Source organism: Phascolarctos cinereus, unplaced genomic scaffold, assembly GCF_003287225.1.
Source record: "Phascolarctos cinereus isolate Bilbo 61053 unplaced genomic scaffold, phaCin_HiC Scaffold_726;HRSCAF=1367, whole genome shotgun sequence".
Lineage (NCBI taxonomy): Eukaryota > Metazoa > Chordata > Mammalia > Diprotodontia > Phascolarctidae > Phascolarctos > Phascolarctos cinereus.
In genome coordinates, this window is record NW_027556098.1 from 84,911,533 (window position 1) to 84,924,022 (window position 12,490).

The 12,490-nt window shown below is 37.4% G+C and overlaps 1 protein-coding gene across 5 annotated transcripts in view; it reads left to right on the top strand.

Moving 5' to 3' along the window:
- SH3KBP1 (SH3 domain containing kinase binding protein 1) overlaps window positions 1-12,490 on the top strand; it is a 446,742-nt gene that overhangs the window by 238,903 nt on the left and 195,349 nt on the right. For 3 of the 5 annotated variants that reach the window (XM_020989928.2, XM_020989931.2, XM_020989933.2), the window contains 2 exons: window positions 1,762-1,836; window positions 6,074-6,282. In XM_020989928.2, coding sequence (XP_020845587.1) covers window positions 1,762-1,836; window positions 6,074-6,282 — 284 coding nt within the window. The remainder of the gene's footprint in view (window positions 1-1,761; window positions 1,837-6,073; window positions 6,283-12,490) is intronic. The other 2 variants (XM_020989930.2, XM_020989932.2) reach the window with 1 other exon arrangement.

Here is a 12,490-nt window from a genome sequence, read left to right on the forward strand (position 1 = left end):
GGAAGGTCAAAGCATTCTATTGAACTACTTAGGACCATTCAAAATCAGTAGGACTGCTGATTATGAATTAAGCTAAGCAGAATAAATAAACCTTTTCCTAGCTGGAAACTAGTTTCTGAGGCTTTTTCTGCTTGTAAGGTCTTCAGAAAAAGGTTATCAACTTCCTGGCCCACCTGGCCCAGCCCAGTGATGAAGTAGACATATCAGCTTGGTCAGAGGCTAATATGTGCTTATGGGAGGTGGTGGCTGAAGCACCTTGGGCCTGGTACTACCGACCTAGGACTGTATAAATGATAATAGTTCTGGAGGGGCAGGAGTAAGAAGCTGGTTTTGAATAGGTAGTTTCTGAGATCCCTTCTAACTTTGAGATTCCATGATTTTGTTTGTCATTGATTTAGAGGAGAAGTCAGCCCTAATTTGTCCAAGTTAGAGCTTGAAAGGGCCAGAGGGAAAGATTCCCTAACCGCATGACTGTGTATTTTTTACATAGTGATAAGTCTTAAAGCAGAGTAACAGTGGGGTCAAGGAGGTGTAGATGAAGTTAGTCGAGGGCAAAGCCATAAGGACACCAACCTTCATATTGTGAATCGTTTTTTTAAGAGAAGTTTGCGTATCTACTCATTCTTATGGATTTTTAACAAAGATGTATGACATCCAGCCCAGTATTTTAATTAGATACAGCAATAGAACTATTTTCTTTTGAGAATTTAATAATAAATTTTAATTGTTGCTTGTTACTTAAATGTACTTGTCAGCAAACCATTTCATCACCAGAGGATCCCCGTATAGAAAGTGTGTGTGCTAAAATCAGACGGAATGTGCTCGATATACTTACTCAGCAATCTATAGGTACTTGAGAGGTTTTTTGGTTGTTTGGGGTTTTTTTGTTTGTTTTGTTTTGTTTTTTAGCTATGTGTCCAGTCATATGGTACATATAACATCTACCTGTAGTCCAAAAACCTATTCAGGTGAAATTCTATATCCTTATAGTTAGATAGAGATTGATTTCATACACAGTAAAACCTTAATTTCCCAGAACGCTCAAGGAATGGGATAGTCTGGTTAACTCAGTGTTAAGCAGAAAACTCCCCTTGTTGGGAAAAAAAAAAACAAAACCTCTTAGTGTGTTTTTTTTCCCTGCCTTTCTAAATAGAATGTACTAAGGATGATGATTCAGATTTTTACAGTATCTCTGGGTCATTGGTATGAATTTTCTGTGTACCAAAACACAATATGGAAGGCATAAGAGATTGGGGCTGAATTGTCTCCAGGGTATACACATCTCAGAGAAAACCAAACAAAACCTATGAACTCTCTCTTTGATTTAAGCTTTTTTTTTTCTTCTTGTAATTAGTCTTTCTTTCTACCCTACAAGTAGAGGGGAAGAAGAGAAAATGGAGAGTTCTGGTTGGCTGGATTCTCAGTAACTGAGGTTTTACTGTATGTAAGTTATAGTAAATGTTGAAAATGACTTTCTTATTGTTGTGGCTATACGTCTATGTTTGTTGTCTCATTAGCAGAGATGAAGACTAATTCCATTAAGCATTTTTACCATAGGGACTTTTGGCTCACTGTATAGTCATGCTTTTTTTTGTATAAAAATTTCTATTTATTTTTCTGTAAAAAGCTCTTACAGTACTGGTCATTGAAAGAAAGTTCAGTTAAAGATTCTTCCTCTCCCTTCTTTTTATCATCATTTGCTCTCCCTCTCCCCTCTCTTGTCTTTTTCCTCCTCCCTTCTCTTCTCTCATTCGCTGTCAGGAAAGACTGCCTTTGAAGGGACAATTCTGTACAGAGTGGCATCGGGAAAGATTGACAGCTACAGACGCTATAACAGTGAGTGAAATGAAACTGTCGAGAGACAGTTTTAAAGATAAGATCCTGGTACTTGTGATTTTGATCTAACTGTGCTCTCCCTACACGCTGCTGCTTTTGTGGAATGTGCCTGCTTGGACTTCTCATCCCAGACCCTGCTCTTCTTCTTTTGGCTGAAGTTATATTTTCATCTCCTTGGTGTGCAGAAAAGGAATGTTCTTCTCCCCATCAGCTTTCCTCTTTGCGTATTTGCTCTCTTCTCCTTATGGTATATGTAATGTGTGCATGAACAGTGTTTGTAGAGAAGGAAATAGAAGCCTATATACCAAGGGGCAGCCTACCGTTGTCCCAGAGTCTGTCTGCCTCTGGTGGGGTATCTGGGGTACTGTAGAAGAAATAAATATTGATACTGTACTTTGCATTGTTGGCACACGCCTGCTAAAAACTTTGTGTTGGTTTATCATTATTCTGATCCAAGGATTGTTCTGCATGTTCAAACTGACGGAATCCACTTGTGCCCTCAGATATGTCTCTCTGACACATGACATTTTCAAAGTCACATCTGTAGGATTCTTGAACATAGGAAAATTGCACAATGCTAAAGTATAATTGATTTTACTTCATAAAACAGGACAATAGCCTCTTAACCTTTCCAGCATGTGCCCCCGTAGAGAATCATTCCCTTAAAACTGCTGGTCCCTCTTCTGCCCTCCTCCTTCATGGCCCTCCTCATAGGTGACCTGAAGTACTCAAAGAACTTTCTGTGTTTTTACAGTAATCCTTTCTGGGGAAGGGGGCAGGAAATGATTTTAACTAGATGTGAGGTGTTTCTTGTTTTATATCTGGTTACCACACTTAAATTTATTTCCCCAGTCATGTCTTTTGTTCTTGTCCTTTTACACAATTCCTTAAAAGACAAAGGTTAAGGTCTAAAAGAAAGGGAGTAAAACTGATTTTAGTGTGGGCACATTATTTCTTGAAAGTTTAAGTACTAATAAACTTTCCCTCCTTTGAATGTCTGGACAGGACTTTGGACTTGAAAAATATTAATTTCTTAGTATTTTCAGTTAAAGGAAGTTTGAATATATTTCTATGGCACCCTGCCAATGATATCACTAAATGATGATATCGTTTTTATGAAATATCTCTTGGGAACCATTTGTTGTGGTTCAGAATTACTTTTTCAAAAGGATAAGATGTCCCTGAATAGAATTCTGCAATTGAAGTCAAGAAGACCTGAGTTCAAATTCGACCTCAGGTAGTTAACTAGCTGTGTGACCCTGGGCAAGTCACTTAAACTGTTTGCTTCCATTTCCTCATCTGTGAAATGCAAATAATAGTACCTACCTGTCAGGGTTGTTGTGAGGATCAAATGAGATAATAATTAGCCCTGTGCCTGGCACATAGTAAGCACTGTACAACTGTTAGCTATTGTTATTATTGTTATTGTTATAAATTTATCATGAAGTTGTTTTATTTGGCTTACTCAGCCATTAATCAGTCTATGGCATACATAATTTTTTAGCGGACATGAGTCCACCTTTCTATTTTGTGTGGTGTTGCCTTGCAATTTTATATACATCAAGGAAATTGCCATGTGATTCATAGAAATAATAAGCTTTAACCCATTCTGAAATAACATCATTGAAGACCTTTATTAAATTATACCAAATTGAGCAAATTTATGACCAATGTTAATAAATCTGAGAAGGGCTTATAAGGTTTTTTGTTGATTTTTCAATTAAAAAATTAATCCTTTTAAAAATAAATACTAGGAAAAAAAGATATATGGCATGATCATTAACATCGAGTAACAATCAAAAAAGAGTTAGGAATTTTTGACTGATTAACGTGAACAGTTAAAAAAAATAAAGTATTTACAAATAGGTAAGCAGGTAGATCTTCCACTGCAACGTCATTCCAATGGCTCATGGTGGCAGAGAGTTCTTGAAGGCTACAGTAGTGGGAAGCAAGCCCTGGCAAATTCTACCAAACCAGACAGACTTTGAGTAAGATTCTGGCAATGAACTGTCACCCTAATTGTATTTGGAGAACTGTGTTCAGCAGAAGGTTGACCACTGAATGGTGGGTTTTCCTGTCTACTGATATGCATGAAGACTGTCCACAACGGAATGGAGGATGCACCCGCTTTGATGAAATTATAGATCCTTATAATGTAACTCATGTATTTCTTTTAATTATGAGTACAGGAATATGGAGATAAACCCAAAGGGTGGAAAGTTCGTGGTGATAAGTTCAGTAAACCCAAGGGGGAGATTGTATGGACCTCATCCTAAACCTGTTTTATGAGGAATAGAAGAAACCTTCACATTCCTTTGAGGAAGTCTAGAGCAGGTCCTCTGTCTTGTCTGGTAAAAATGAACAACAGCAATAGTAATATTCTCCCCACACTTGTTGGTGTTTTTTCTTCCCAGTCAAAGAAGAATACAGGGTCATTAATCTCAGAGGAAGAACCCATGTTGTAGAAAGTGAACTCATTAAAGGGAAATGACAAAATATTTAGATTCCCAAATTATATCTCCCATAGGGATGTTTCTGAAAGGAATACACAAACAAATAAATAAATGGGTGGCTATTTTAGGGGAGTTTCTCTGCAAATTCATATATGCCAAAAGTTACAGAAGATACATTTGTTGTGCATAAATGCACTTGCCATATTTTTATTCATCTTGATGTCCACTATCACAAATGCTGTTCTTTTATAATAAAAAGCCTTACTCTTGGTTCCTTATACATAGTAGAGGAATAAATTTCATTTAATTTAATTTATTTAATAAATCTAACTTCTTACTTCAATAAAATTTTAATTTATTTAATAAATATTTATTGTATTGAATAGTAGATTTTTCACAATGGCTCCCCTTCTACCAGGGCTACTCCTCTACTACCACAGCTAGTAAAAGCCACTTTCCTGAAAAAAAATCTTAGAGGAATTTTCTTAAAACTGACAGTTATTTAGAGTAATAGTTTTGTACTTTTTGGCTCATTTGCAATGAACAACTTTTTTCTTCTTTAGAACATCTTTACTATGACTTTTCAAATCTCAACAATCTTTTCAAATTATGCATAAAGCATAATTTGTCAAAGCATAATATAGTCAAATATTTGGTGCACTGTTCTTATGTAATTGGAGGCTAATCTCTTAGTATGGATTGAAGTTTGATGGTTTGACTCTAATCTAAGAGTTTATTCTCCAGTTGATATTCATTGACTGCTTGCTGAGTTCGTAGCTCTTACCTAAATGCCTACAAGCTTAAAAGAATTTTAAAGGAAGATTTTTAGAACATAACAACATGTGATTTAAATTGTGCCTTTCTAGTAAGAGTCACAAATATGATTTGATTACTTGGATTTTAAAAATTAACGTATTTTGGCTACTAATCAGAAATAGACTTCTCCTTGATGGAGATTTTTAATGAGAAAAGATTTCCTCATTGGAGTGATCAATTCAAAACAAAGATGTTTCAGATTGGTGAAATTCACACTCATGTCTCCTCATTGATGACTTTAGTGTTTTATGACTTTAAATGTGAATAACCAGCCTATTAGAGATCAGAGGAATGTGAATTAGAATGTTCTTATCCTGTGAAATAGGATTCAGCTTTGGGGGAAAAGGAAGTAGGTGAAAGAGGGGATAGGATAGTATAATCCTCAAAGGATGAATCTGGCTTTGGAGAGTAGAGGTTTCTCTCCAGATATGACAGACATGATGATCTTATTAGTGAAGGTAGTTAAACTATCTTAATGTCAAGTCTGGTTTAATACATTCATAGAGAAACATGTTTGTGTGCATTTCTTCCTCGTGAAGCTATCCAAACAGATTTGATTCTTTGGCAGTCATAATTTTGTGTGGTTTCTTTAATTGCCAATTTGTTTAAATAGCTTTTAGCTTTACAGTTTCCCTTTAGGAAACATTGCTTTGGACTCTAATTGCATAATTGAGTTGACATGAGTCATACGGATTGAAGGTACAGTATGTCAGCACTGATTGAGAAGTCGAAATATCGTTTGGTCCAGCCTGCCACGAGATGGATTTGGGTTAGAAGTTCTTCTTTTAGTTAAAATAAAACCTAGAAGCCCCCCCCAAACTCAGTGTGCTCAAATTGCAACCCCCAATCCAAATCGTTCTATGGAAAATGATCATATAATGGCCCTCCCAAGCGACTCCCACGCTGGTTAGGATGTTTGTAGCTATGTTCTAAGATCTCCTCTTTGCCCTTCCTCCTTCTCTTGGCAGGTCTGAGGGAAACTACAGGCTCAGAAAGTGATGGTGGTGACTCAAGTAGTACCAAGTCAGAAGGTGCCAACGGGATGGTCGCAGCAGCAGCAGCAATCCAACCCAAGAAGGTTCGGGGTGTTGGCTTTGGGGATATCTTCAAAGACAAACCTATCAAGCTAAGACCAAGGTCAATAGAAGTGGAAAATGACTTTATACCTGTGGAAAAGGTAAGTAATACAGGTTTTAGCCTTGTTTGATTGTGTGCCAGGGCCTGCCAGAGATACCTTATTTGAGGTTTCTGAATACAGCTTAAAATGCCTGCTCTTTGGGTAGTTGATTTATACCCTCCCAATGGTGTTGTCTGCCTTGTCTTCCCCTTGTCTTTTCTAAGCCAGACTTCCCTGGAGAGCCTCAGTGTTTCTGCACTGCTTGGCTCTTAACCTCGCATTGTTTTACTCCTTTCAGTTTATGGTTTTTGGAAGCTTTCTCGGGCTGCATTGGCAAGTGAGGACAGTGTTCTGCTTAAACCTCATGCCTCTTTTCCATACTTCTCACGTCAGGGAATAGTTAAGCAGAATCTGCTATCATTTTCTCTATTGTTTTAAAGGGGATTCCCTTTGGGAACATAACAGTCTCCCTCTGTGATCTGGACTTTAGACCATGGGGGTGAAATGTGGGGCGAAGGCTACAGGAAGGAATTGTATCGCTCTTACCTGGTAATTTATATGCTTGATTAGCTAAAAATCTGCTAGAAAGCAAGTCTCCCTGTGTTCAGATTGTTGATATGGTCTGTGATTTGTCATGAGGATGCTGGCCTGTTTTCTTCCATCCATAATCCGAGACTGGACAAGAAGTGGGCGTAAGTGATGTTGCATTCAGGTGCTGCGATTGCCATGACAACGGACCTTGGCTAATAACTCCTCTGGGTTGCTGTCTGCGACTTTTATTGTGGCGCACCTCTAAATGTTTTACTTTTCAGCTATTTCGCGAACATTGTGATATTTTCCAGATAGGAATAAAATAGATTCACACACAGCATGCCCGCTGGAGTACTTCTTAAGTCGTTTTAGATCTCAGATTTATATTTGGAGGAAGGGAGGAGGATGGGAAGGCTAGCTGACAAAATTTCATATTATGGGAATTAATCTGAAGACTTTTTCTTGTTTGTCAATGGGAAAAAAAAAGTTCTAACATCTTTCACCTGTGTCATAGAATTTACATTTTCACTATAAGAATACCTAGCATTTATAACTAGTGCTTTAAGGTTTGCAAAGCACTTCACAAATGTTATCTGATCTGATACAACAAACCTGGGAGGTAGGTGCTATTATTATTTGCAATTCACAGATGAGGAAATGCTAGCAAACAAAGGTTAAGTGACTTGCCCAAGATCGCACAGCTAGTTGTAGGTGTTTAAGGCCAGATTTGAGCTCAAGTCTTCCTGACTCTAGACCCATCACTCTGTCTACTATGCCAAGCTGTTGTCTTTTATATGTTTTATACATTAGAATCAAAGTCTTAAAGTGATACCCTTTGGTAAGATGTATGATTGGTTTACGGATATTGGTTTTTGAGGTGAATAAGAGAAAAATCTGAATTTCAGAATAAGCTCAGTTTTATTTTTAGTAGTCATTAGAATGAAAAATCCTGGGGTCTAAGTGTCTCGGACTGATATATTGCTTCCTTTAGTAAGCTGTATAGATGGTTGTTCATCTGTAGAAGATTTGGAGGTTTGAGTGGACTGAGGGTTCAGAGTGAATAGGCAAAGTGATATGAGCTTCAGGCTCATTCAAGGGATATTTTAAGAGAACACTTTGTAGAGTGATGGAGGTGATGTTTCTGCAGTGTCTGTATCAATAAGGATCCATCCAGAGGACTGGGTTGAGTTCTAGGCTTAATACTTTAGTGCATTGCTGAACTGTGGTTGGAAAAGATTTTGGAGAGCGATCTGTAATTATGCCCAAAGAGTTATTAAACTGCCTATATCCTTTGACCGAGCAAAGAACTGGAAATTGGGAGCAGCTAGGTGGTGCAGTGGATAGAGCATCGGCCCTGAAGTCAGGAGGACCTGAGTTCAAATTCGGCCTCAGACCAACCACTTGACACTAGCTGTGTGACCCTGGGCAAGTCACTGAACTCCATTGCCTCACCAAAAAGAAAAAAAGAAAAAAAAAAGAACTGGAAATTGCAGGGATGCCCTTCAATTGAGGAATGGCTAAACAAGTTGTGGTATATGATTGTGATGGAAATTGTGCTTGTGATGGAAATGATGAGCTTGATGATCTTAGAAAAATATGAAAAGACTTGCATGAAATAATGAAGAGTGAAATGAGCAGAACGAAGAGAACATCATATACAGTAACAGCAATATTGTTTTAAGAACAACTTTGAGCAAATAAGTCATTTTAACTATTATAAATACTCAAATTAACTATGAAGGACATATGAAGAGAGACGCTATCTGCATCCAGAGAAAGAACTGATAAGTAGAAGTATGTATAGAATAATTTTACATAAATATGTGTGTGTACATACATAGATGCATATATACATACATATACAATATACATATACATTTTATACACACACACACACACACACACACACACACACATTTGTGCCTAATGGTAGCCATCTCTAGGGTGAGGGGGCAGGGAGGGAAGAAAAAAAGGGGAAAAAAAAGAAATTTACATAATAAGTTTATGTATTTAAAAGGAATGGCAAGTTATATAATACATTTGCAGTTTCATGTGCAATCATCTTTTTTTAATATACTATGTTATGGAAATACTTGTTTTATTCCATAAATTAAAAATAAAAGGAAAAAAAGGAAAATATTCTGGAAGTGATGCCCACTTAAGTGTCATTTGAAGGCTTTGGGCACATTTGGCCTAAAAAAAGAGAAAAATTTGGGAGGGATGGGATGGGATATGAGAGCTGTCTTTGTTTGTTTGTTTGTTTTTTGGCTAGGCAGTGGGGTTAAGTGACTTGCCCAGGGTCACACAGCTAGTACTTGTCAAGTGTTTGGTCTAAGGCCGGATTTGAACTCAGGTCTTCCTGACTTCAGGGCCGGTGCTCTATCCACTGCACCACCTAGCTGCCCCGAGAGCTGTCTTTGAATATTTGACCGGCTATCTTGTGAAAGAGCCTCAGAGGTCAAAATTTGGAGCAATAGTTAGAGGTTCTACAGAGACAAATTTTAAGTCCTTGGGATAAGGAAGAACCTCCTAAAAAAATAAGAGCTCCCTAAAAGTGGAGTTGGTTGCCTTAGGAGGTAGTGTGTCTCCTTCCTCACTTTAAAGTCTCGAAGGGAACCTGGATGACCACATGTCAGGCATGCTGCAGAGTAGGCTGTTATTCAAGGTCAGGCTGGACTAAACAGCCTTCAAGGTCACTTTTAACTAGGAGACTCTGAGTGTGATGTTTTTCCACCTATGTCCCATCATGTTTAGAAGCTCATTTTGGTTCAGCTTACATGTGCCTGAAATTCCACACCAGCTATGGTAAAATTCAGGCTCTCCAGTTGTATTAATATCTATAAAATGAGATTGTAGCCAGCCTGGGACTGGTTACTAAATATGCATATCTATATTTATAGCTATATATTTATTTTAAGGGACTGAAGATAACTGATAAGACAGTCAGAAAATGTTTAATTACTTTCATTTTCTGTAGAGCCCATTAGCACATTTTTCCTTGTATAAGATGAGACCCTACCTGTTGACCCTACCTAATTCTGTATATTTAGAGTCAGATTGGTGATATCAAGTCTGATTTCCTGATGAGGAAACACCCTATACCAATATGGATGGGTGCCTGTTTGGCACGTTTGTGTTTTAGAGAGTTCCTTGGGGCATTGAGGGTCATATAGCAAATTTATGTGTCAGAGATAGGACTTTAACCTCACCTTTCTCATAGTAGTTCACCTCTATCATGGAATTCTATCTTAAAAGCATGATAAGATTTTAGAAATCATACCGCCATTAAGTACTCTAATAAGTTCTGTTTGGATCAGGGGTTCTTAACCCTGGGGCTGTGAACCCCAAAAAAAAATTCAGTAGTGGATTTTAATATAATTAGTTTCCTTTGTAATCTTCTATATTTTATTTACTTAAAAACATTCTGAAAATAAGACCATAGATTTTACCAGACTGCTCAAAGTAAGAAATCCCTGCTTTAGATATTAGTTTAAATTTAAAAAACACCCCAAGACTTCTACCTTCAATATTTAGTTGAGATTAAAAAGAAGAAAAATAGTAATTTTTAAAAATAATAAATAAGGTTAGGATTAAGTTTTTAAAAAAGGCTTATTTTCTTGTTTCAGCTATGGCTTCTTTTCTTCTAGGCCATCCTGAGATTCGGAGGCAACATGATATAGTGGAAAGAGCACTAACTCTAGAGGTCAAAGTTGTGGGTTTGAATTTTCCTTCTTGTCATTCACCATCTGTGGGACCTTGGAGAGGTCACTTAGCTTCTGTGGGCCTAATTTCTTCACTTGTAAAATGAGAGGGTTGTACTAGATGGCCTTCCAGCTCTAAATTTGTTTTAAATTTATGAATCCATGGTTTTATGGGCCCTGAGTTACAGTAAGAAACGCCAAACTTACAGCTCTTTCACAAATGTCCTTTGTATTGAGAGTCTAGTGGATAAAATATAATTGTTGTCAGGTTTTACCTACAACCTTCTATGGTTGTTTGATTTTTGTTTGCTTTTAGAATCACTGAATATATGAGGTCCCATTTTTTTTTATCAAGGTTTCTTCTGAAGTCCCACTCTGATTTTTTCATTTTGCAATGAGTGGAGGTAACGCATCACAGATCTTAACAAAGTACAAAGTAGGGTCTGTATTACAAACTGATTGTCTTATTATTGAGGAACCAAATGCAGAAAACCCAAAGGTTGATTCCCTAAATGAAGACTGTTTTCATCTAAGCCATCTATTATGGTATATATAGTTGGGATTTACATGAGAGATAGAGAGCTAGACAGAGACAAAGATATGACAGAGACAGAGATGAGAGAGAGAGAGAGAGGGAGAGAGAGAGAGAGAGAGAGAGAGAGAGAGAGAGAGAGAGAGAGAGAGTGATTAAATCATTGATCCAATTTAGTAAGAGACCTTAAAGTACATCTAGTCTAACCCCCAGTTTTGCATGTAAGGAAACTGAGGCCTATTTGTTTTGTTGTCTGCCTTTTTTTTGTATCCCCAGTGCTTAACATACTGCCTGGCAATATTAATAGATGCTCAATAACTGTTTGTTGATGATGACTTGATGTGACTTGTGTGTTGATGACATAAGTGACTTGCCCAAGGTCATACAAGTAGTCAATATTTAAACTCAGGTCTGGTGATTACCAGATGGATGCTCTTTCTGCTGCTCTAATAAAATATTCAGGCTGATAAAATTACAAATTTTTTGAAGTATGAAGTATCAGGGAACATGGGGAGCAGAAAGGTTGCTGCTTTGGGCTTCCCAGGCCTCTTGCCGGATGAACCTGGCTTACCCTTAATCCATCACTTTTGGTGAAGCCTGTAGGAAAGTTTTAGTTTCCCTTTATGCCTTCTTGGCTGGCAAAAAGTTTTGGGGACCAAGGGATGTTTTGAAATGACCCATGTCTCATTCACTGCGTTTATTTATTGCCATGAGTGGTGGAGTAGATTTTTAAAGTCAACATTTATTTATTTATTTTGCTTTTTAGTCATTTCAGTGGTACCTGACTCTTCATGACCCAGATACTGGAGTGGGTTGCCACTTCCTTCTCTAGCTCATTTCACAGATGAGGAAACTGAGACAAACAAGGTTAAGTGACCTCCCCGGGGTCACACAGCTAGTATGTGTATGGGTCTGAGGCTGGATTTGAGCTCAGGTCTTCTTGATTCCAGGCCTGGCACTCTATCCACTCTGCCACCTATCCGCTTCTAGATGACAATTATTTTTGTTAATGTTTTTTACCTTTTCTTCAACACATTTGGGAAGGTGTTTTTGTGTGTAAGATTGTGTCTGAAGTAAGAGACATTGCCTTTGAGAATTACACTCATTGTTTTTATTTTGTGGAAGAACAAGATGAATCATAGTTTGACAGCATTTGTTAAAGTTAGTCATAAACATGTCACCTGTAGCGGGTGAAATAGAGCTTTGGCTTCCTTGTAATACTGGTTTGATAACTTACTATGAAAAATTTAGCCCAGGTAATCACTCAAAGCTACAGGTAAAATTTCCCATCAAGATTTTGGGGGAATCCACATCCACATTTCTGAGCTAGTAGATAATTTTGTTCAGTGATTTGCTAATAACATGTTTTATTGTGCATGTTTTTGTAGGTCTTAACTTTAAGGGTTAACTGTAATCAGATATGATGCATGTTGATGATTAAAGTGCTTAATGTTAAATATATCATAATTAATTAACATTGAGGAAATCATATAGTCTCTCCCTT